This window comes from Haliotis cracherodii, unplaced genomic scaffold, assembly GCF_022045235.1.
Source record: "Haliotis cracherodii isolate W230 unplaced genomic scaffold, xgHalCrac1.p SCAF_8, whole genome shotgun sequence".
NCBI lineage: Eukaryota > Metazoa > Mollusca > Gastropoda > Lepetellida > Haliotidae > Haliotis > Haliotis cracherodii.
Genome location: NW_027266341.1, coordinates 54,187,398 through 54,214,287, shown reverse-complemented (window position 1 = coordinate 54,214,287; position 26,890 = coordinate 54,187,398). Strand labels below are relative to the sequence as shown.

The 26,890-nt window shown below is 41.3% G+C and overlaps 3 protein-coding genes across 3 annotated transcripts in view; 1 reads left to right on the top strand and 2 right to left on the bottom strand.

The window, feature by feature from the left end:
* Window positions 1-256: 256 nt before the first annotated feature.
* Window positions 257-3,672, bottom strand: LOC139450606 (galactose-3-O-sulfotransferase 2-like). The gene is made up of 2 exons (XM_071232373.1): window positions 3,599-3,672; window positions 257-1,454 (listed from the first exon to the last, which is right to left on the bottom strand). The coding sequence occupies exons 1-2, from the start codon at window positions 3,628-3,630 to the stop codon at window positions 257-259; spliced, it is 1,230 nt and encodes a 409-aa protein (XP_071088474.1). The 5' UTR covers window positions 3,631-3,672.
* Window positions 3,673-14,816: 11,144 nt separating this feature from the next.
* Window positions 14,817-16,924, top strand: LOC139450150 (galactose-3-O-sulfotransferase 2-like). Its single transcript, XM_071231818.1, has one exon. The coding sequence runs from the start codon at window positions 14,911-14,913 to the stop codon at window positions 16,312-16,314; it is 1,404 nt and encodes a 467-aa protein (XP_071087919.1). The 5' UTR covers window positions 14,817-14,910; the 3' UTR covers window positions 16,315-16,924.
* Window positions 16,925-21,430: 4,506 nt separating this feature from the next.
* Window positions 21,431-26,890, bottom strand: part of LOC139449935 (ATP-dependent DNA helicase DDX11-like) — a 47,021-nt gene continuing 41,561 nt past the window's right edge. Inside the window, exons 25-28 of the mRNA XM_071231548.1 lie at window positions 24,752-24,836; window positions 23,996-24,074; window positions 22,746-22,900; window positions 21,431-21,508 (exon numbers count right to left, since the gene is read on the bottom strand). Coding sequence (XP_071087649.1) covers window positions 21,476-21,508; window positions 22,746-22,900; window positions 23,996-24,074; window positions 24,752-24,836 — 352 coding nt within the window. The 3' untranslated portion in view covers window positions 21,431-21,475. The remainder of the gene's footprint in view (window positions 21,509-22,745; window positions 22,901-23,995; window positions 24,075-24,751; window positions 24,837-26,890) is intronic.

The following is a 26,890-nucleotide window of genomic DNA, read 5'->3' as shown; positions in this document are numbered from 1 at the left end:
AATCCGGTGATTGACATCATGAACATTGATCCACGCAATTGGGATTGATGACATGTATCAACTATGTCAGCGAACCTGACCACCCTATCCCGTTAGTCGCCTCTTACGACAAGCATAGTCGCCTTTTACGGCAAGTATGGGTTGCTGAAGACCTATTCTACTCCGGAATCTTCACGGGTCGGAATGATTCTTACTCATCCATCAAGGTAAATGGTCATAAGTTTACATGGATAGCATTTCTAACATGCATCTAGCATTAGTTGTGTATTTTAGGTTCTGGTGTTATTGTCAAAGAGGCATTATATCTAGCCCAGGCGGATCGCTGAAGTCTTTGAACAACTATCAGTTCCCTGGCTTCCATCTCATGACAGTCATACAAAGTCACCGTGAAGGATTCACTCCAGGGCGAGGACGCAATGTCCACCGACGGCCATCGCCACTTCCCGTACTTGCAGAAATCATTGACCCTCCTCAGGGCCTGTTTAAAGAACGCCGTCTCCAGGAACAACCCCCGCCCCTCCGCCTCCACCTGACGCCAGAACCGGGCATGGAAATGTTCAAAGATGGCGACGTCCGCCATTTGCCACTTTTTCAACCGCTTCCGGTCGTCCTCGCTGAAAGCGAAATCCACTTTATTTGTTCCGGGGTTACTTCTCAGGTAAATCATGTCCTTCATGCTCCAACACAACCTGCGACGCAGAAGCATCAGAGATTCGTCAAAATAGTCCATTAGTAAAACGAAGTCGAAATCTGAATCCAACGAGCGGACATAAGCGTCTACCACACTACGGTTATGGAAGCTCTGTCGGGGCAACCCGAAGTCATACGCCACGTGGTTATATACTTCCATACTGACCCCATACTTCCAAGGGTTTTTTAACCATTCTGAAAATATGTATTTGGTAGAGTTGATATCGGGAACCGTTTTCTTTAATTTACCCACAAGTCCATAGTAGAAGGCGGCGGAGACAAACCTTTCTTCCGGTTCTCGAACGATGGCTAAATAGAAGGAATCTTTCGGTAGTAGTTTCTTGAACATTGTTCTGTTATATATTACATGGTTGCATAGTATGTTATAAGTCTCGTTGCGAGGAATCGGAATAACTGACTCCATGGTAAAATTCCCATTGTATCCAAGGTAATTGAAGCCATATGACCCCCTCTTCTTGTTTGGGAGAACCATGTTGAGTTGGTTCCTGATAGCGTAGCGTTGTAAGATGTTGGCTACTGTTGTGCTACCGGACTTGTGTACCTTCAAAAATGCAATGTTGTTCATTTTGGAACATTGTTTCGACACATCGGTATATGGTGATGATTGGTTGTGGTTTCTTGGCATGAAAGAATCCTTCCCCCATGCGCTTGATGAATCTCGAATCAAGTGGTTGCCTGGCAACGAGCGGGGTGACGTCACAAGGCTGACGAAAAGGATGCCGAGACCGCCAGCAATAAGCAACCTGAGAATGAATTGGTAAAATGGTTATTTGAGTAAGTTTGGTTCAATGCTGCTTTGAATATTATTTCAGTTATATCAACTTGTTCATCTTGCCGAGGCAATGGCGTTAACTGACTATAAAAGTCAAGTTTCCACCCTTGCCGAACTAGGCTGGGATTCCGCAGTTACATACTGGCTGGACTAACGAGTCTATGCATAGTCCAATCAAAATCGCGTAACGAACTAGACATCCGGTTCGTAAACAACATGGATTTCAACGTGCAGGTTTTGGTCGACTGCAGGATTTGCAAAGCATGCGTACTGTCAGCTGGGCGTCGACAGATATTTTGCAAATCTTGGCATATTTTTAATCCAGGTGCTCAAGTGATTTGATGCACCTCGCAGGGGTAAGACCCGTTTTATTACAATATAGATCAAACGATCAGATCGTTTTGACTGGGCGCCGCCATTTTGTTTGAAGCAATTGCAAGTGATATGAGAGATGGAATCTGATTGGTGAATAGGAGGGGCATAGAAGGGACGTAACTCGTAATAGCCACTTGTGACGCTACGATCGAGCCCAGAAATTCCAGCCTAGTTCGGCAAGGATGGATACTGGACTTTTATAGTCAGTTGACGCCCTTGACTCGGAAAGATGCAACTGGATGGGGGAGAAATATCACTGAAGTAATACAGGTTTACCACTTTTGTGTGACTCGTGAAGATCCGGGTTAGAATAGGTCTCCAGCAACCCATGCTTGCCGTAAAATGCGACTATGCTTGTCGTAAGAGGCGATTAACGGGATCGGGTGGTCAGGCTCGCTGACTTGGTTGCTGCATGCCATCGATCCCAATTAGGTGGAACGATGCTCATGATATCAATCACTTGATTGTCTCGATTATTTACAGACCGCCGTCATATAGCTGGAATATTGCTGAGTGGGGCGAAAAACAACAAACCAACCAACCACTTTTGAGTAACCATCATGATGAAGGGGAACTAGGAATCATATTCCGGCACTCATAAGGGACGCAACTCTGCGCTTTGGATCGGGTGGTCAGGCTCGCTGACTTGGTTGATGCATGTCATCGATCCCAATTGCTTGGATCGATGCTCATGATATCAATCACTGGATTGTCTGGTCCAGACTCGATTATGTAAGACCGCCGTCATATAGCTAGAATATTGCTGAGTGCGGCGTTAAACAACAAACCAACAAACCAGACAGACTACAACATCAATATTTATACAATGTCACACTAGGCATATGTCCTGCCAGAAAGACTACAACATTACGGCGCCTTAGACGACTGGGCCACCAGTGCATCAACAGTGAAAAGAATCTTAGTGTTTGACTAAGCACAAGTGAATGTATCTAGCTGGTCGGTATTGTAAGGGCTAGGCGCAACTGTCGCCACCTGTCGCGTTATCTCCTCCACACAAGCAGTAGTGGTAGAAATAGCGCATGGGTATTTACTCTGGAATGTATACAAGTACTGTAAGATAAGGTTGAATTCTTTAAAACTATTCGTCATAGGTCATGTGTGCAGACGTGAATATTGTTTACAGCAACTGTTAGCTATACTCATGTCCCATATCGGAACTGCCAGTAAATCAGATCTTCACCCGATTATGTAAGAACACTTGAAGTTCTGGGTTAGAATAGGTCTTCAGCAACCCATGCTTGCCGTAAAAGGCGACTATGCTTGTCGTAAATGGCGACTAACAGATCAGGTGGTCAGGCTCGCTGACTTTGTTGATGACCACCAGATCCTGTTAGTCGACTTTTACGACAAGCATAGTCATTCAGCTGGAATATTGTTGAGTGCGGCGGTAAACAACAAACAAACTACATGTACATGTATTAGTTAGGCAATGTGTTTTTGTTGTTGCACTCCGCAATATTCCAGCTATATGACGGCGGTCTGTAAATAATAGAGTCTGGACCAGACAATCCAGTGATTAATATAATGAGCATCGATCCACGCAATTGGGATCGATGACATACATCAACCAAGTTAGCAAGCCTGACCACCCGATCCCATTAGTCGCATTTTACGACAAGCATATTCACTTTTTACGGCAAGCATGGGTTGCTGAAGACCTATTCTACCCCGGAATCTTCACGGATCATGTGTGTAAAAAATGAGTAACTATTAACGTACATGCATATGGATTTCCAACAGCGGCGACGCATATCCACGTTACCAGCAGTATTACTGGGCAGACTAGGACACAGAAATACTATCACACAGAAAGAAAGTACTATGAACTATCAGATAAGAGTTTTATATATAACGATTCGAAGTATGGCAGATACCATATGACAATCTCACGAACTAAAAAAAAACGTGACCGACTGAACTGATTAGTTTAAACATATATTTTATTCAGTGTCAGTATAGACTTGACCAGTGATTGACAGACCCATGAAGGTCAGTGAAGGCAGAATAGGTCTTCAGCAACCCATGCTTGCCGTAAAAGGCGAGTATGCTTGCTTAGTGAAAAACCTATGTCGTTCCGGGTCAAGCCGAGTGGGCATTGGACGTTACAGAAAGATGCGAGCTTCTGCCGTACACATTCAATGCCATTGCTGCCATTCGTCACGTAGACCAATGTGAGGGCGCACTGTAGCAAGAAGCGCCAACACGATTTTGTCGTTTTGTCGTCGTCTGATTGCCATGTGATCACAACGATCCAGGCGAAGAATATCCCAAAAGTATTTACGGTGATCGTTTGCGAGGACAGTCAAGCAATTTATGTGCCAATAAGTTCTATCGTATGGCCATGTGATTTCTTTGTTTCTTGTTTAACGCCATATTACAGCTTTATGACAGCGGTCTGTAAATAATCGAGTCTGGACCAGACAATCCAGTGATTGACATCATGAGCATCGTATTGGGTTGGTTGGTTGGTTGGTTGCTGAAGACCTATTCTACCCCGGATTCTTCACGGGATACGATGACATGCATCAGCCAAGTCAGCGAGCCTGACCACCCGATCCCGTTAGTCGCCTTTTACGACAAGCATAGTCGCCTTTTACGGCAAGCATGGGTTGCTGAAGACCTATTCTACCCCGGATTCTTCACGGGATACGATGACATGCATCAACCAAGTCAGCGAGCCTGACCACCCGATCCCGTTAGTCGCCTCTTACGACGAGCATAGTCGCATTTTGCGGCAAGCATGGGTTGCTGAAGACCTATTCTACCCCGGATCTTCTTTATCCACAGCTAATTCTCATCAAGTATCTCGCATTACAATGTGCTAATCCTAAGCATAGCGGAGTTATGCCCCTATTCTAGTATATGTGTAACCTCTCTTTCGTCTTTGACCTCATAGAGGAAAATCAATTTTCGTAATTTGTAGCAGGCTATTTTCAGTAATGAATGTTTTTTTACATATAATTATGTCGTTCAGATATAGGCAGTATTTTGTTCGATCATGCTTTCCGTAAAGCTGTTAAATAATATAAATCGTCGCACAGTACTTTGATCGGTGTAGATAAAAAGAGGAGAAATAAGCTGTTTTTTAACCAATAACACAATTTCGGACAACACTTATCAGTGTTTTTTTTCAATGAAAATTAAAAATTTTCAGTTTTATTTACAACGTTACATCAGATAAGAAAAATTAATACATCTATGCATAGTCGGAGAATGATCCAGTGTCGCGCGAGGGCAAGTCTTGCACAATGATTCACTTTTTGAGATGTATGAAAATACACGTCAGAAAAATAACTCGGCATCCAGGGGGTTAACACATTGTACCCGTGTGGGGAATTGAACCCAGGTCTTCGGATAGATGAGCGAACCCACAAGGCTACCCCACGCTCCCACTGACAAACTTGATCCCAATAGTGGTAGTATGTTGAGTACCGTTTTACATTTTATTATGTATGATTTCACCATAATTTATATATTTGAATACTCTACCATATAGACACGCTCAGTTGGCCCAGTCGTCTTAGGCGCCACAATTCATATTGCAGAGTTGCGTCCCTTAGGCGTGCCAGAAACCTAGGATCTGATTTTAGCCTTGGTGGCAGTCCGGCGGCTTCTCCCGTAAGTACTGGTGGGTGACGAGGTTGTAGGAGAATACATGGCATCAGCGCATTCCTATTGTAATTGTTATCTAAGCTAGTTGTAGAGCGTCCGCCCGGAGAGAGGAAGGTCGGGGGTTCGATCCCCGGCCGCGTCATACCAAAAGACGTTTAAAGATGGTACTTGTTGTTACACTGTCTAGCGCTTGGCATTAGGGGGGCCAAAACAAGGACTGGTCGCCTCGGAGTCATTCGTGTTAAACTGCGGCATGGTATCTGAGTGGGCTAGCACTATAAATCGGCATCAGTCCGGACTAGTACAAACAGACACACGCTATATAAGTGCAATAATCTTGGACGCGACGTTCAACCCAATTTCACCTCACCAATGTGGGTACTTTTCAATTTGTTTCTTTAACGCAATGTCAATATTCCAGTCGATCTCTAAATTGTCACTATTCAGGCTTGTATCTATCCATGTTGCTGTAAACAAAACAATGCCTATTAAATAGTGACAAGAAATATTGGAAAACCGGTCACGTGTAAAGCAAAAGTTTGCAAAAGTGAAACTAGGAATAATATGATAAGACTAAAGGCTGACAACACAAAGTGAATGTAAAGTAAGAAAAGAGAGATATCCTTAACAACATAATTATATCATCTTATGCAATAAATGACTATTACTAACATGATGATGACATACCTGGATGACACAAACTCCTCTATTCTATTCCTCTATTTGGAATCGTGTATTGCATAGTCATACTTTACGCCCTGTATAGCAGAACTATTAAAACACACAATAATGAACAGTCAATAGAACACTAACCGCTGTCAGTAAATCAAAGTCTGATTTCCCATGACACAGAATGCAATGGACTTTACAACCTCCATTCCACAGGCCACAAATTAGTCAACATGTTAGCAAACTGCACATACATTTTGGATTTCTCTTCAGTGAACACTTCACCCAAAACAATTGCTGTAAGAGGCCAAGAATCTGAGAATACTGTCTTGGGTAGGATATCCAAGCAATACAGTACACTGCTAGCAAATGCCATGCACTGACTTTCTGAATGTTGGGCGAGAAGGGAGGTTTACATTTTCACCTTTAACAATGGGTCCTTATTCACGAATGTTGGACACCGTCTGTACAGCCTTGTCTTTTTCGTCATGAGAAAAATCCTGAAAAGTCAAATAAACAATGAACAACAACTGTTGCAATGTTATAATTTTTAAAAATATATTTAATACTACTAGAGTAATGCTTCTCATTAATATGACCTTCAATATGAGCCCCAGTTTATTGATTAAGTTATGAGGGAAGTTGCTTTCGTAGTAACGAGTCCATACAAGGAAAGTCATATGATCAGACACGTGACGTATTACGTCAACTATGTCCCGCCCATAAACAACACGAAGTCGACACCACGAAAATGCGACTTAAGTTTCTCTCATAAAACTCTCGACCCCAATAGAGGTCCTTTTTGCTAAAAAAAAATGCTTCCCTTACGGATTTCGCACTCATGATTGATGACGCCTTATGCCACGTTCCTACACAAAGTTCATTGTGGGTAATGCACGGAGGTTGGTCGTATACATTCACATGACATCGAAAAATTCCGACCCGGTGTGTTTTGATTCAAATGTGGATTGTATTTTCAATATGGTTAGACTGCCAGTGGTTGGTCTAAACACCTGTGTTTAACACTGGCCAGTTTCATGTCATAAGTTAACTTTTAAAATCATATCAGTCATGAAGGAATAAGTCTTTAGACACCTTTATTAAGTTAGAGGTGATAGTAAAACTCCGCGAACAACTTTTTGAAATGTGTTTATTACACTGAACAGCAAAACTACGACACTGAACAGAAAAATCAGTTTAATAACATGGTGTGTCATTAAAAAGTTAAAATATTGCGTCCAAACTCATGTTATATTATCTTGCAAACGCTATACATGATATAGTTCAATAGTCTTTTATATACAATACAAGTGAGCAGTGTTTAAAACTTAAACGGTGAGGTATTAACGGCTATGTGCACGTGCGATCTAACTATACGCAATTCGTATAGTTATTATGCAGTGTAGTGTTTAAAATGTAAGCGCGAAATGTATAAAACATTAACACTCTAAGCACAGATATTTTACAGTCTAGTGTGCAAATACAATAGTAGAGTTAGGCTTATAAAGTTTTTTTGTTGTTTAACGTTTAACTCGGCATTATTACAGCAAAATGACGGCTAATACTTAAGAATAAGCCGGGTCGAAATCAAGCCTTCGTGTGCCGAGGGTAGGTTTTGACAAGGCTAAACGCAAATTCAAGGTGACCAGGATTGCCACTGCACCGGCACGTCTGTACATTGTGTATAGGATTAAACGGGGCATAAATGGTACAATAAAGTCATTGAAGAGACTGTTTATGTCACAGGGTATGCTCCAACAGTTTTCAATGCCCCATGGCTACCCCTCTACAACAGCATATTGCCGTTGACCTGAGAGGGGTCGACATTCTCAGTTGCTATTGTATGTGTAGCGTGTGTCACACAAACTTCAACAGTCTCAAACACGACACGAAAGAACATCATTTCCCAAATGTATTCATGCTAGTAAATGAACGCGTAATCCATACGAGGATACGATGACATGCATCAACCAGGTTAGCAAGACTGGCCACCCGATCCCGTTAGTCGCCTTCTAACGACAAGCATGGGTTGATGAAGACCCATTCTAACACGCATCATAAAGGGCTACGTACGATTAACGTTGTGGAATAACGTTTTATATTATATATATTATTTTGTATTTATATCAGAGCAAAACATATATTTTCAGAGCAAAACATTCATAATGATGAAAAATATGATAAATAACATTCTGCGATGGTGTGATTCAGTTATCTCCATTGTTGGTCAAGATTAATTTATATTTCCCCCCAAGCGTTGGATATCGGGTAATAAACTTGAGTTAGTATGTTCCAAGTTCCCTACGTCTCTAGCGAGGGCGCTAAACACCAGCCACTGACTTTGACGAAATATTTAACAATTTCGGCGATAGACAAAACAATGTGGCATATCCTTCAACCGTAATCCGAGACGTTGTCGTTATAGACCATTCTCAATAACAATGATTTTAAATAGTGAGTTAAAAGTAAAGCCTGTGGACGTGTATAACATTTTGTGTGTTATATCTAATATTTAACACAAACCCCGTACTCTTTATACCTTGCTTGCAACACTCTTCACATAAAAAGCACGTTATTTGTATATATTGAAGGAGTAAAATAAATAGAGGATATTCCATGTGTCGAGAGAAATATCATGTTTCGCTCATCTCGTGACGGGGGAACATGAGACATTTTCACGTAAACATGGATGGATCGATGCTCATGATATCAATCACTGGATTGTCTGGTCCAGACTCGATTATTTACAGATCGCCGTCATATAGCTGGAATATTGCTGAGTGCGGCGTTAAACAACAAACCAACCAACCACCAACGTAAACATGGCATAAACATGGATTATCCTATTTATTATGGAGACATTTTTCGAGAGAATAACAATCGACAAGAAGAGATATTAATTCCATAAATCACCATCTGTCATTATTTTGCCTTGTCAATGTTGAACAAACGTAAAAAGGACGTCAACAGTTTGTGTTGTGTGGCTAGACACTTACGATAAAGGGAGACAATGTAAGGGGAGGTAACCCCTGTATGACAATGGTTCCGTCAAAGTGATATGTTCACTGCAATTGAAATATCAACTGGAATGTTCACTTCAGTGAAATATCACTTTTCTCAACTTCAGAAAACAAACCAGTCTTTTACACGCAAGTATGTAATAATTCGTCTTTTGGGAGGTTCGAACCGCAGATTTTGCTACTTGCAATTGTGTAACAAATATTTTTAAAAATGTGCAAACTGGGAGTTGGCATCCCTGCCGAGAGGAGCATCCGTGATGTTACATAATACGCTGCAACGGGACAACGCGTGACTATCTCGGGTACATGTGTTCCCATGATGGTTTTTTCGGTTCTAGAGTACATTCACAACTGCTTACACTGACAACGTGTAATGTTAGTTTTAATACAATGATATTACAGATTTCGATTCCAACATCTGAAGTTTCCATTGGAATTGATAAGTGCTTTGCGCCGTTTGTTGGTTTTGTAATAGACGAGCAAGTGCACTCATATGCCATATAATTAAAAAAAAATCGAAAATAAAACAATCTGTTCCGTGCTAATGATGCTCGCTTGATATTCAGTAAAGGCCATGGTATAAATGAACATATGCAATACCTTCCTCGGTTTGACACAAGAAAACCAGCTCTGCAAAGTCTCTCATGTTTCCTAATATCGCACCCCTTCCCTTTGATTGTATTCACAAACCTCAACATGTCTGTTATTGAGAATAGTAAATAGTTTTTACACCAAGAACCAGTCAATACATCTTACATTCTCTAAACTTGCAAGAGCGCGGTGTTGGAATATCTCCAAAAAGACACCCCTATTGTTGTAATCCCCTAATATATACTGAAAAACATATTCTGTCTCAATCACAAATCCCTGCACATAGAAAGAGGGTATCATGACTAAAACACTGTGATTGATGCAGACACCAAACACGACCGATTGAATTTTTTATGATAAAACTACAGAAAATTTATTAACTTATATCTAGATATGGAGCCTTTTGTGGTATCCAAGGTTTTTCAAGTTGATACAATGTTTGACGGTCAATGGTGAATTTGTTTACGTGAGGTTTTCAAAAAGCTTCTCTCGACGCTCGGTTGTGTTCACATTGTCAGTCACTGTTTGAAACCGAAACACCGCCACCTTGCGGGCTATTTAAGTCTTGTTTGGGCTTTAACATGTATCAATGGTCAAGTTATGCACACATGCTGTTTATGTTCTGCTACGTTCATTGTTTCATATGTGACATTCGCGTAACACACTTCATAAACACTAAATCTGCCCTTACCATTTCGTACAATGAAATGAAAAATCAATTCATTTGGTATATTCTGTATATTTGTTATCTCTGTCACCGATGCGTTGAACGAAGTCGTTATCGTCTAGTTGTTCTGCTAAACGGTTCACTTAATATACATACAATGTAATAATTTCAGTAATTTTCAGTTTCTACTGTAACCATCTGGTGATATGTTTGTTTTTTGTTTGTAGCTTCCATTAAATCAATTATGGATAGAGGTGGTGAAAGACACATGTGGAACCACCATGATACCATCGGCCCGAGAACAACTAACCCTGTCGAGGGATGGCTTTCCAAGATGTCGAAGCTACCTGCCTGCCACCCGAACATATAGAAGATCATCAACATGATCAATATTGAACAAAACTTTACAGAAGTGACCATCACGCAGTAACATAACGGTGGCACCAGCTGCAAGACAAACTAGACAGAGAGAAGAGACTGCTCTGCAGCTGGTGTTAAATCTCTCATCGAGTATGGTGATGCTGTATCTCACCTTATCGTACTCTTAAGTGATTTTGCTGTAGCCAGGCAAGCTATATTGTACTAGATTGTCTTGAAAATTTGTACATCTGAATATAAATGGAATTTTTAATTAATAATGAATACTACTATATTATATTGTCTTGAAAATTTGTACATCCGTACATAAATGTAATTTTTAATTAATAATTAATAAAAACCTATACTACTACATACATTTTTTGTGTTATATCTACCTAGACAGGCTATAGTCAGTCAGTGAAAGTGAAACAGTCTATAGTGTTAATCCCCATTGGTGTAGGGATTATCACGGGCTACTGATTTTTAAACTAGAACAATAGCTGCTGGCAAAGTGAGAACAACCCGCCTATTCTACCCCGGGTCTGTTTGCTTAGTCAGATTCCCTTCACTATAGTGGTAATGAGGTTATGTGAGCAGTGATGACAAAGGTATCAGCAAATGTGAATGTGCAGCAATGTGGACCTACAAGTTCACATGGTGGAAACATACATGGTCCTCTTGTCCTCCAGTAATATGAGCATATAAAACTTATTCAAAGACATACCCTTGGTATCCGAAACGATACAAAACTTCCAAAGGCATGCGATCATTTGAAAATTTACAAATGTTTCCTGCCCAAAGTAATACTCATTTCATTTTTTGTAGATTTTGAAACTAGTCAGTAATTTTCGACACTAGGCCTATCAAAAGAAGTACATTAGAACACACTATACTATGATTATATATATCGAAACACGCGTTTTACTATGAAATAAGTATTTACTGGGGTATCCACTTCTGAATTCACGCTTGGCCATTGCTGAAAATCCGGTCATAGCATATATGACAATGCTGCTTGTGAATACGGCAAAAAACGATGGTCGTAAGTTCCAAAGGGGTAGTTTCCCATGAAACAACCGCCCAAATTTGGATTATATAGTGAATCATACGCAAATACGGTCATTGCACGCATTTCCTACTATTTTGAGTTTGTTTCAAAGTTGTAAAACCAAGTTTTTTGTCCTGTGAATAACATTCACTATGACGATTGGATACGATTCAATACCCTCGCCCACCTGGGCCTACTGTGTAGAGCGCTGGGTACATGTACATGGGTCATGGTGAGGCGCAGTCAGCGACGCGGCTGTTGTGATGAAGAGAGGCAACAACTGATGGTGACAGTGCGTGTGTCCAATATCACACCTACCGTCCAGACATACGGGTGTTAGACAAGGTAGGTGCATAACCCATAATGTAAAATTTCAAGTGACTTTGTCAGTGTGTGAGTTTATTGGAGTATGAACCTTCGTAACAACGTCGGAGCTTGACGTTTCTTTCATACTTACATGTTGACTTTGGGTGGGTGGGTGTCACATTTTGAATTCTTTATTTCAATGAGGTAATTATATCAGGTCAGTGATCAGACAAGAAAGTATGGCGGGGTAAGTGATGAATTTGTGTTCAGTACTCATTGTCCAAAATATGGGACGGCCAGCTGAATCGCGTTTACCCGGCTATACGATGCGTAACGGTATCGTTCACATTTACCATATTTAATCTAATAGGGGTATATTTTAGGACGGCCAGGTCTGTATTTCTTCATGGTATGTTAGGGGATATTCATGATAAGGTTTCTAAATGGGATGCACACATTTACTGGTTCACTAAACCTGGCTTGTCGACAGACCAAGGTTTTACTACCAATTAGAGGGTTTACTCAGCATCTGTTATCGGAAATACGGTAATCTTGCACCCTTTCTTGACATACACACCACCCTTTATCCTGTAAGTAGTGTACTGCAAGGTAGTAGTTTAATACATGTGGTAGAAGCGGGGTGTACGGGATTTTCCAGGCTGAATGGGACCCGTGAATATCCGGGGTAGAATAGGTCTTCAGCAACCCATGCTTGTCATAAGAGGCGACTAACCGGATCGGGTGGTAAGGCTCGCTGACTTGGTTGATGCATGTCAACGTATCCCAGTTGCGTGGATCGATGCTCATGATGTCAGTCACTGGGTTGTCTCGTTCAGACTCGATTATTTTCAGACCGCCGTCATATAGCTGGAATAGTGTTCAATGCGGCGTTAAACAACAAACAAACAAACTTGCCTAAACAGACTTGTGTAACGTGTTTCAGTGTGGGGAATGACCTAAGCCCTAGAAATTCGCAGGAGTCAAGCTTGCCGAACATGCTCATTTGCTCACCCATCCAGCTTCTCTCCGCAACGTTGCTTAATTGCGCCGGATATGGGACCTGTTCCAATAAGCGCCCGCACGTTTTTAAACATTTCAGTTGTCCTTGAAGATAACTCGGACATATCTACTCGGACATATCTGCTTATTGTGTGTGTGTGTGTGTGTGTGTGTGCTTGTACTAGTCCGGACTGATGCCAATTAATAGTGCTAGCACACTGAGATACATTGCCGGAGTTTAACATGAATATCCCACTCAGACACAGTATACCAGCCGACCAGCCCTTGTTAAGCCCCTTAATGCCGGGCGCCAGACAGGATAACAACACGTACCATCTTTTAACGTCTTTCGGTGTGACGTGGTCGGGGATCGAGCCCCGGGCCTTCCGCTCTTCGGGCGGACGCTCTACCACTAGACCACAGAGGCGGTCCTGTACATTTATGAACGAAGTAGATGTGTATTCTGTAACAAACACATTATATGCCCAGATAAATTAAACTTCGAATACGGTATTGTCATAATCTAAACAATCAGTGTTTGTTTGTTTTTAGCCATCCATGACCACATCCTGTTGTTGCCCGAGCGACGCCTGCTAGCAGACACCGCCCCCATGGCATTCACTGTGCTCAGAACAAGATGTTTCTTCTAGTAAGTATATCAATTGTTAGCATCACCCACTCACCCTTGGCCTCAACCAGGGAGTCTAGGGCAGAATAGGTCCCCACAACTCCATGCTTATGCTTGCCTGAGAGGCGACTTATTACATTCGATTGATCAGGCTCCAAGGCCGTAGTTAACTTTTTTGACGGGGTTGTGTGTGTGCGCGTGCGTGCGTGCGTGCGTGCGTGCGTGCGTGCGTGTGGCGGGGTGTGTGTGTGATTACCATCATGAGCATCGATCCACACAATTGGGATACGATGTCATGCATCAACCAAGTCAGCGAGCCAGGCCACCCGATTCCGTTAGTCGCCTCTTACAGGACAAGCATAGTCACCTTTTACGACAAGCGTGCTGAAGACTTATTCTAACCCGGATCTTCACTGGTCCTATGTTAAAGTATAGTGTAGAAGTTAGGATATTCGTAACCAGGCACACTTTCACAAAACAACCTTTACTGAAATTAACCGTAACTATAGTCTATATTATCATATGTATGATTAGAAATAAGATTACACCATTCTACAGTTCAACCGTTTCAGGAAGCAACCCGTATCTCTATCTTAACTAGGTGCATTAACCTCAACGCAAAGGCTTGCGATGGTAAGGTTCTTTTACATCGTTTGCTGAAAAGATTACTCGATATTTTATCGAATTTCATTGCCTATTAACCCAATCATCAAACTTCATAATATATTTAAGCCTAGAACCGTTTCCTTCAAGGAAAGCCCGAAGTAATACAGGTCTTACACATTTACCAAGTTGGTAAAACCCGCAAGCAAGGCTATTACGGTGAATCTGGGATTCGAACCCACGATCATAGATTCCTGGCCCACCAAAGGGACACAACTCTGCACATCATGTTAGATCACTCAAGATTATATGTTAAACTATAAGTCGAAGGTTTATTTCATTTATTTTTAAATATTTTTTGAAACCTCTGTTCACAGTCTCCTGGTTTCCGTGGCTTCGGTGTTGTACATACTTGTTTTGCTGGGGGTGCCCAGTCACAGAAGTAGCAGAATCAGACTTTATGCAAAAAGAAATATCCTCTACAACCGTGCCCACAATCCAGGTTTAGTGACAACGCAGGACGGGACAATGCTTGAGAAACACATGCTGAAAGAAAATCCCATCTCTGGTCATCAGCTCAAGGAGGCCGGAATTCCACCAGCAAACACCCTCTACCGTGAATACAAGCACCGGACTCACAGGGGTTTCAGTCATGAAGTTAAACTGGATCAACGGCCGCATAGGGAGCAGCATGGAGAAGATACCGAAGAGCCAAATATTTCATCGGAAAAATATCATTCTCAGCATTCCAGAAATACATGGGAGCAGCCAAATATTCCATCGGAAAAATATCATTCTCAGCATTCCAGAAATACATGTTCCCCCAAACACAATGTCGCCTTCTTGAAGGTTCACAAAGCCGGCAGCAGTACCGTGGCAAACATCCTGCAGAGGTTTGCCGTCAGGAACGACCTCAACGTGGTCCTCCCCGACAAACTAGTTGGAGAAAGCGGTTTCAACATTCTTGGTTACGGACCTTTCTTCTCGGCGAACATGGTCATCCCCGTTCCCGAAGGACAGACCTTCAATGTACTGTGCAACCATGTTGTGTACAACAGGGTAGTGTTGGACAAGCTCATGCCCCCTGGCACGTTCTATGTCGCCATCGTGAGGAGTCTTGAAGAAAGGTTCATTTCCGCGATGAACTATTTTGGTCAGGTATATTATATCGAAGACAAAATGAAAATGACTGGTGCGTTTAAACGAGAGGACATACTGTCCCACTTCTTCACCAATCAAAAGGTTCACGGTATATACAAGGAGTCTATAATAAACAGTATTGCGTATGATTTTGGGTTTCCAACGTACAGTGACAATGAGGAATATGCCCAGAGCTACCTTCAGAAGATCGATAAGGAGTTTGACTTTGTGATGATCATGGAATATTTTGACGAGTCTCTCGTGTTGCTAAGGCGACGTCTGTGTTGGGGTCTCCGTGACATCCTCTATATCAAACATAACTCCAATCGACATCCTGTTCTTCCTCTCGCAGAGGAAGATAGACAGAAACTGTACGAATCACAGAAACTTGATCACAGGATATACAAGCATTTCTATCGCAAATTCTGGGATGAAATTCTAGCTGAAGGACGTGACATATTTGATGAAGTTGCTAACTTTAAACTTGTGCAAAAGCAAGTTTTTGACTTTTGTAGTAGTGATGAAAAACATCAGAGAGTTCTTGATATTCCGTCGTCGAAATGGAACGAAGATTTCAGGCTGACAGCGTTCGATTGTAGAGGGATGCTGGTGTCGGAACTGATGCAGGTTCAGGAGCTGATGGACAGGGCCAGGGAACGGCTGAGGAGGGACGGAACGCAAGAACAATGGGGGGCGTATGTTCAGAACTTTCGGCATAACAACAAAATGCGGATGAAAAATATAGAAACATATAACGATATGTTTTACGTTAAAACCGCAAATGTCACATGACATCTCATATGTTATTGCAATGAAACACGACAAAAAATGTTTACCCACTTTGGAAACTCGGTTAAAGCCTTGGTCTTGATGAAGAACGTTGCGTTTAGTGGCATTGAGCAATAGACAAGGTTTGTTTACACGGCTACCTGTAAATAATTGGGTTTGGTTTGCAAACCATTGGTGTAGAGTATGAGCAACTGGGTATGATAGCATCATATCAACCAGTTCACAGAATTCCAAATTCCGGACCCGTGAAGATTCCGGGGTAGAATAGGTCTTCAGCGACCCATGCTTGCCATAAAAGGCGACTATGCTTGTCGTAAGAGGCGACTAACGGGATCGGCTGGTCAGGCTCGCTGACTTGGTTGATGCATGTTATCGTATCCCAATTGCGTGGATTGATGCTGATGATGTCAATCACTGGACTGTCCGGTCCAGCCTCGATTATTTACAGACTGCCGTCATATAGCTGGAACATTGCTGAGTGCGACGTTAAACAACAAACACCTCCAAATTCTACTTTTTGTTGTTGTTCTGACAAGAACAAGGTATCGGGGACTTATTCAGCCCCTGTATCATCAGGGGTAGAGCATGACTGTGGCAAGACAGACCAGCTGAGGGTGGGTATGTGTGGCCTCCATGTGATAATCCATGGGCATTTTAAACCATATTTACAATAAATTATTGATTTTACGAATCGAACCTCTTGCTTATATCTCTCCTGACATCATAGTCACAGAATTCCTTTACAGCTACGACTAGAATACCAAGGATACCTTTTTTCAATATCACACCATTGGTGGCAACCACACACAACGTTTTGTGCAAGTACACACAATATCACCGCGCAGGACTCGTAGAATATGCTTCAGACATTGTATTTTGTTTGTTGTTTAACGCTGCACTCGACAATATTCCAGCTATATGGCGGCGGTCTGTAAATAATCGAGTCTTGACCAGACTTCGTTTAAGGTTAAAACATCGTATAACTACAACCAAGAAAAAGACCTATTTGAGAAAGACTTGATAATTACCGTTTCCGAAGCATTCGCTGCAGAACGTCGATAGGTGGCGCCCTAGCCTTGCTCCAAGTCTCCACAGAATGAAAGTCCATGGATATATTTGTTGTTTAACGCCACACTCAGTAATATTTCAGCTATATAACGGCGGTCTGTTGATAATATCCAGTGATTGACATCATGAGCATCGATCTACGCAATTGGGATACGATGACATACATCAACCAAGTCAGGGAGCCTGGCCACCCGATCCCATTAGTCGTCCTTTACGACAATCATAGTCACTTTTTTCGGCAAGCATGACAATCAGTCGTGTAAGTAATGTTTTACACAGCAATCGGTGGTCGGATCCTCTGACTGCGTCATACCCTGCCTGGTGCTCGGCAATAAGGGGATAAAACAAGGACTGGTTCGCTCGGAGTCAGTACAACGTGTCGAAGTGTCCATGTTAAACTGTGGCATGGTGTCGCAGTGGGCTGGCACAATAAAACCACTGGCATAGGTCCATAATAATATATGTAGATCTAATATGTTTAGATTCTGCACACAAACCGAAACACGTTCCTTGTCCAACAATTTCGACATGTTTAGGTCTAAACATGTTTGGGATTTTGTTTAACAGCTAATGGTGTTTAGGTTCTAAATGTGGGAAAACCGTACACCCCCTTCAATTCGTTGTGGTAATTTACAAATGGGGCGCTTTCCGTGAGTTTTTCTTAAAAGTTTAATGGTGATATAGAAGTGTAACTGAAAGACGTTAATGTCGTCACAATTGTCAATTTCCATAGCCAGCATTTACTTAGCTTTGTTTAGTTGTACAGTTTTACATTGAAGGGACAAAAAACACTGGTTTTTTTTCTTTTATAAAAACAAAATACAATTTTAGAATTATTTAGTATTAGAGTTTTGAACGATACTCATTTTTCTCGCATTGTAAGTAGGAAGCTCTTAAAACGTGTAAAAATATCACGCCGTCATCAGTCCTTCGTATCGCCCCCTTTCCAGGTATGAAAACGATGATGAAGTGGAAACAGTTGAAGTCAGTTTCATCATCGTTACCTTTGTTTGTTTGTTGTTTAACGCCGCACTCAGCAATATTCCAGTTGTATGAGGGCGGTCTATAAATAATCGAGTCTGGACCAGACAATCCAGTGATTGACATCATGAGCACTGATCCACGCAATTGGTGTGCGATGGCATGCATCAACCATGTCAGCGAGCCTGACCACCCGATCCCGTTAGTCGCCTCTTACAAGCATAGTCGCCTTTTACGGCAAGCATGGGTTGCTAAAGAACTATTCTACCCCAGATCCTCACACCAGGGGGAGATACGAAGGACTAATGACGGCGTGATATTTTCACACGTTTGAAGAGCTTCCTACTGCTGAAAAGAATCACAGGTGATCCTCTCCAAGACTACAGACCAACTCCATTAGAAACAAAATTTCCACACTAGTCCAACATTGTGTTTTGTGTTTGAAATCAGTAATACATCATTGGTTATTGGTTTGTGGTTTGACCAATGCATCATAACAAAAACATCTCAACTTTGCTGTGAAGCTGTTCAATGATCCAGCATTAAGCGATCATTGGAAAATGTCTTCATACAGATATTACGATTTTACTACCTTTTCGTTTCATAGATCACACAGATTTCATTTCCCTTGAAATCGTGAATGACAAGGTTAGAAATATCCTGTTTCGTACTCTCGCAAAATGTTCGGTCATTGGTAAATGGAAGATTACCATACTGACAAAAAAAACCAACACTATTTATTTAAATGGTTCGGTAATATAACTTCATAATATTGCCAGCATTGGCTTTTTTACGTGCAGCAACCATGTCAATGTCACACGGTTGGTTGGTTTGTTGTTGTTTAATGCCGCACTCAGCAATATTCCAGCTTTATGACGGCGGTCTGTAAATAATCGAGTCTGAGCCCACAATCCAGTGATTAATATCCTGAGCATCGATCCATGCAATTGGGATCGATGACATGCATCAACAAAGTCAGGGAGCCTGACCACCCGATCCTGTTAGTTGCCTCTAACACGACAAGCAGAGTCGCCTTTTACGGCAAGCATGGGTTTGCAGAAGACCTATTCTACCCCGGATCTGGTCCAGTGTCACATGGAGGTGATCAGTCGTAAGGGGTCTGCACAAGATATTATAAAGTCTTCATACCTCCGGCCAGACCTACTGATGAGCTGCTTATTTGCTTAACCTACATTTATAAATCACCATAACCCATCTTCTGAGGCATGAAAACTTATAAATGTTCCCCACCTAAGGAAATTCAAACCCTTGTAAACCTAGAAAAGAGGCACCTTTTACAAACAAGAGTCATCAGAAAAATGACATATCTCTCTCCCCCCCCCCCCCCCCGCAGATGTCTGTAAAGTAATCACTAGTAAATGTGCAATTCTGTATGTAATGAGTCAACAGTTGAATGTTCTTTTAGAAGCATACATTGTTTAACCTACTGAATGGTTTTCGAATTCTGGCCCGGAAACGAACCCGTTCCCCAATGGAGTCTAGGTCAAACTTCTTTACATAAAAATCGTAAAAAATAAAAATTCGTACAAAAAATAAATATCAAAAGGCATCACTTAAGTATGTGCCTGATAGCTTTGCCAAGTTTCGATCAAATACACTTAATAGTTTTCGAATTCTGCCCCGTAAACGAACCCCATCCCCAATTGAGTCTATGTCCAACTTCATTCCATAAAAATTTTAAAAAAATAAAAATTAGAAAAATCCCAAAATATCAAAAGGCACCACTTCAGTATGTGCCTGATAGCTTTGCCAAGTTTCGATCAAATACACTGAATGGTTTTCGAATTCTGCCCCGGAAACGAACCCCATCCCCAATTGAGTCTATGTCCAACTTCATTCCATAAAATTTTTAAAAAAATAACAATTAGAAAAATCCCAAAATATCAAAAAGCACCACTTCAGTATGTGCCTGATAGCTTTACCAAGTTTCGATCAAATACACTGAATGGTTTTCGAATTCTGCCCCGGAAACGAACCCCATCCCCAATTGTGTCTATGTCCAGCTTCATTCCATAAAAATTTAAAAAATTTTTTTTAGAAAAATCCCAAAATATCAAAAGGCACCACTTCAGTATGTGCCTGATAGCTTTGCCAAGTTTCGATCAAATACACTGAATGGTTTTCGAATCCTGCCCCGGATAAGGAAATGCCCCGGACGGACAGACGGTCAGACGGACAGACTGGCTGATTGCTATATCCCCCCGCATTATATGCCAGCATAGAACAGCATTGGAAACACTCTATGATCAAGTATTTCCTGGGATATCAATTTTGGATTTCATGCTTGGAAATGTCTGCAATTGTGGTCATAGCATTCATGACAATGGTGCTTGTGTATTGCAATACATATTGTCATATGATTCATAGGTGTAGCTTCATTTGAAATAAACTCCCAAAGTTAGTTCATATCGGGAAACATGCAAATCTGGACATTGCATGCAATTCCCTCTGTATTACATTTGTTTCAACAGTGTAAAATGTGGCCAGTGGTTAATATCGAGATCGAGAGAGAGAGAGAGTATGTGTGTGCATACATATATAAAATATACATGAAGAAATATATCGAAAATTTTAATACAATATGTTCACTAGCTCCTGAGTAGATGAGATTGGCACGAATGCTGTAATTATAACTGCGAAGCTGCGGGGTATTTTTAAATATAATGCTGCTTCTAACAATATTTCAGCTGTATTAGTGAGTGAGTAGTGTTTTACGCAGCTTTTAGCAACATCACGGTGGGGACACCAGAAATGGGCTCCATCTTCGGCGTGATGAGCGAATGCTTTAACCACTAGGCTACCTGGCTGCCCCTTCAGTTTTATAAGGCAGGACAAAGTAGAATCAGACTTCCCCCATTGTATCCATGTGATGAAGCGGACCTGGGTCTTGGGTGTGACCAGCTACCCCTGCCCAGCATGAAGCACAATGCAGCCATGTGTAGGCTAACTGTTCCAGCCAGGGCGAAACAATCACTTGTCATAACATACAATTATGACTTTGCCAATCTTTTATTTACACAATAAATATTAACTTTCAACTGATTGCCTTGCCCTGTGTAGATGCTTCATATGTTGTTCACTGGCACTTCTTCCATCAAAGGTTGAGTTTTTTCTTTTCAGCGAAAAACTGAAAATAAATTTTTGAGAGAATAATAAAACAATGGCACAAACAGTGTTTAACACAGCAAGGAGCAGTACTAGTTAACGTCTGTATATTACCAGCTGTACTAGTGGTTGACGGCATGAGCATCGATCCAAGCTGTAAGGTACAGTGAGACCCTTTTTTTACATTCATTAGTATTTCAGGGGGCACGGTTGGCCGAGTCGTCTAAGGCGCCGCGATTAGCTGTGCAGAGGTATGCCCTTGGGCACGTCAGAAACCTATGATTGTAGATTCGAATCCCGGTTCTCCCCGATTATGTTTCTAGGTTTGTCAGCACCATACCCGTGCTCTTGGGTTTCACCGAAGTGGTAAACGTCTGAGACCTGCATCACTTCGGGCTTTCCTCCCACATTAAGCTGACACGCCATGATATAACTGGAATACTGTTTAAAGCGGCGTTAAACCCAACTCACTCATTTAAACCACTGCCTGTCCACTTAATGTGGTAAGAAGACTGCCTCCGTGGTGTAGTGAATAGGTCGTCTGCCCAGTCTAAGGTCGGTAGTTTGTTCCCCTACCAAAGATGTTAGAAGATCGTACTTGTTCTGACCCTGCCTGGCGCTCATCATTAAGGGGATAAAACTAGAACTGGTCAGTATACTGAGTCTGAGTGGAGTATCCATGTTAAACTGTGGAATGGTATCTCAGTTGGCTTGTACCATAAAACCGGACTAGTACAAATATCCACACATGCATGTGCATTCAGATTGCTTTATGAGTGCAATGATCTTGCCCCAAACATTAAACCCCACTTCACCTCACCCAATGTGGTAGGAATGCCAGATGTGATGCAGGTCTGAGATGTTTACAAATTCGATGAAACCCACGAGTATGAGTTTCTTAGTCAGCATCATACCCAATCTGGGCAAACCAGGATTTGAACCCACAGCCATGGGTTTCTGAATAGCGACACACAATAAAAACACATTTTGCAGTGTGGGATTGTGGGTAGGGATCATAATAAAAATGTTTAAAAAAATTACATGTGGACATCAATGACATACAAACAAACAAATAAAGAAAGAAAGAATAAATATATGCCCCCTTCCACCCACTGCAGGTGAAATTCACAAATGGGACCCTCACCAGACCAAAATTGTGGAACCGCCTCCATACTGTTAGCAGTCGATCTCCATTAGTCGACTCTTACGATTAAGGGAGAGAGACATCGTATCCTTACTTCATATGAAGTCACACTCACCTTGGACAGTGCGGCCATGACTGGGCCAAATCTGGCCATTTTGTTGAGATGTTGACCAATCCAAGATGGCAGCTTGCTTGCTACATGGGGGCCGGCATATCGACGGTCACACAGCAGGATGGAGGCATAATCACCACGGTGACGGATAGCTCGACCTGAAACAAGCGTTGCAGAATATGATTCTAAAATAGGAAATGTTCAAAAAAACAAATACTGCTGAGTAGATGGAATATGCCATATCACCATAGTGTGATGAAGGCAGACGATCACTCTAACAAGTAAACAAGTAGGGATAACGACAAGTATGTCTACTAGCAAATGCGGATCAAGAGATAAAATGGCGAGTGTGGTAGGTTTTATGTGATTGTTAGCAATATTCCATTTGGGGTACACTAGAAATGGGCTTCACATATGTTGCACCAGTCTAAGGCATCCAATAATAGCTTCACACATATTGCAAGGCACTCAACCCAGGCCTTTGGGGTGACGAACGCATTGACACAAGGCTACAAAATAAAACCCAGGGTGCAATGATTTGTTTGCTGTTCAGCAATATTCCAGTTATATGACGGCTGTCTGGACCAGACAATACACTGATTGACATCATGCGCATCAATCTGGGCAATTGATGACATTGTTAAACAAGTCAGCGAGCCTGACCATCCAATCCCATAAGTCACCCTTACGGCAAGCATAGTTGTCTTTTACGAGAAGCATGGTTTGCTGAAGACCTATTCTAACCTGGATCTTCACAGGTTCAGGCTACAATAAAGGTGTGAGATGAAACATGTCATGATTCTTAACTTACGATAGGATACAAATCACAGGAGTGAGTGATGGAGTGAGTTGGGTTTAATGCCGCCTTTAACAGTATTCCAGTTATATCATGGCGTGTCAGCTTAATGTTGGAGGAAAGCCCGAAATGATGCAGGTCTTAGACGTTCACCACTTCGGTTAAAACCACGAGCACGGGTATGGTGCTGACAAACCTAGAAACATGATCGGGGCGAACCGGGATTCGAACCCACAATCATAGGTTTCTGGCGTGCCCAAGGGACGTAACTCTGCACAGTGAATCTCAGCACCTTAGACGGCTGGGCCACCAGTGCCCCAACAGATCACAGGAAAACAGTCTGTCCTACAATTTGAAATATATTCCACATTGTTAAATGTGTGTTGGTGCCAGGAATTAAGATGCAGTTAAAACCTCTGGAGCTGATAGGAAAAGTACCACCAGGAAACTGTCTCACCGATAGACTGGTTGACGGCCTTCATACAAATATTCTCGTAGTGCAGCTGTCCAGGTAATCGACCATCCTCAGATTTAGGCTGTGGAGTGAATGGATGCTGAATGGTGAGTGAATGGTTGTAGCAATCATCAACGAAATGGTTGGTATGGTAAGACAATATCAGTGTTACCCGTTCTGACATTTAATGTTAATTACGTTTGTGATGTTCTTAGGTATTTGTATGGGTGTTTAACAATAGGCTGAGACCTGGTGCTGATGTAACCAAAATTTCCTTTGGGATAAGAAAGTTTGATCTAATTTTAGAGCTGTTGTAACACCCTGTGGTATATATATATTATACTGTTATGAAAGTCCCAAGTCTTTATTGAAGTATGGGAGTATGGGAGCAGTATGTACCAGACACTATTGCATCTCCTAGCTCCAAGTAAATTTGTTCTTCCTTTCAATGTCAACATATGGACTATTTAAATTTAAATTTTTTTTTGCAAAAAGAGGTCGTGTATGAGAGTAAAAATGTGATTGTATTGAGACACACACATATGCATACACGTCTTTACTTAAGTGCAATAATCTTGGACGCGACGTTAAACCCCATTTTACCTCACCTCGGAGTACACAAGAAACATCTTTTCCTAAAATCATTTATAACAGTCTTGTGATTTGTATAAATACATGAATAAATACACTTGAAAATCGAGGATGTGATTTAAAGTGATGAAATTTTCATTATTCAGAAGAGAAGCCAGGTGAACCCACATAGTTCTTGTTGAGGTAGTCCATCTTCTCCCGGAGTTCGGGTGAGTACATGTTTGGGTACGGCATTCCCACCATGATGACACACCTGTACAGACAGCATACACATTACAGGTTTGTTTGTTGTTTAAGGCCGCACTCAGCAATGTTCCAGCTATATGACGGCGGTCTGTAAATAATCAAGTCTGTACCAGACAATCCAGTGATTGACATCACCAGCATCGATCCACACAATTGGGATACGATGCCATGCATCAACCAAGTCAGCGAGCCTGACAAGCCGATCCCGTTAGTCGCCTCTTACGACAAGCATAGTCACCTTTTTACGGTATGAATGGGTTGCTGAAGACCTATTCTACCCCGGATCTTCACGGGTCACACATTACATGCTATGAGCAGACAACATACAAGGCAAACCACAATAAAATTCACTCACAAAAATCATCAAGCACTTCTTTACATATATTTACTTTATTCCAAGATAAACCAGTTTAATTATTTGTTTCACCCATCCATCTTTCACTTTGGAGAAAAATAAAAAGTGAAAGGGGAAATAAACCTATGATCTCAAAAGTACAATGTCGTTTGGATCAGGCTTGTTCTCTACAGTAAAGATTTTATCTGAAGGGAAGGATGGCAGTTTTTTACCCAGAAAATAAAATATAAAAGGCAGGTGAAATATGACAACAGGCACAAATGTAAAAAAATGTTGTATATCTTGTGTTAAGTAACAAACAGTTATTTCATAAATGACTATTCTATTTCCCTCCAACCTACATTTAATTTTGGGATAAAAATCTGTAAAATATTAGCAACTAAGTTGGTTTGGCTAAACTATTGAAATCTCAAAAAATGTTTGAATTTGAAAACTCTGCCCTATTCACCGAGCAGTGTCCGAAATGTTACACAAATTGCATTTGGACGAGGAATGAAGATGAATGATGCTCTGATTCAAGTTACACAAAATACTAAACTTTCACTTAGTGCCTGAACATATGTTCAACATGTCTACACAACCATGACAACAAAAACTTTCTTTTGTGGATCATAGCCAAGATCAAGCCAAAACAAACCCAGACAAATACCCTATTTGACGTAATAAGCAACCAGGGCACACTCAAAATTAAAAATAGGGGCGGGGGGGGGTGCTCTTATTAGAATATTATTTTATTGAAAAAACAACAGAGTTGAAAGACAAATTTTGTGGTTTATGGTGACAGCCTGAAATGTTTAAGTACGAAAGATATATTTTTCCAGAATTTAACTGCCAATAATTAAGGGTGCATATAACACACGAGTGCGTATTATACATGAATAAATAAGTCTTGTGTACATTGATCAATCAGAAGGGGTGCTAATTGGGATTGTTCACTAGCCAATATATTAGCAAATGTTGCCGAATTACGTCCAATACGGTAAAAAGAAAGAACCATTAATAATTTGTGAAAGAGGAAATGGGGTTCAGTCCTGGTTAAAAAGACCTGGCAACTGTTTTAAATGGCTGGAACTGGAGCGTGAGGAAGGATAGTTACAATACTCCAGCAGGCTCGACAGGCTGCAATGTCAACATTGTTACTGGCCTGTATCCGAGCGTACAGACACTGACTATGAATACATTCACAAACAGTTGAATGAACACGAGGAAATTAGGACACGAAAGCACCTGGTTAATGCTCAGGAGCTTCTGTGGGAAACTGGAAACACATCATTAAGAGGGTCAAACACAGGGCGCATTGATCACTGAAGCTTGAGATGTGTGAGAACTTTATATTGGTCAGACTATACACAAGCGGTTATAGCCATCTGGACACACCCTTGTAGATTTATTGTACAGGAATGAAGCATTGGTTTTATCATAAGGCCAGAATGAATTATTTGATTTTCATCAATGCCAGCCTCCATTCACCCCTGACATCAGTTTAGCTACACATTTTTTATTTTTTGTTTCACTGGCCCGCCGCCCCTATTGAAAAGCAGCTGGAAAAGAAATAAATTAAATAGATATTTCCTCCTGCTATTAATATATAATCTCTTATATAACATAATATGTTATATATATAAATTCCAGGTCTACATCACTATCAGTGATTCAAGAACCAAGCTTTTGTTTAAACTCCACGGCAGAATTACTTTCATATAAAT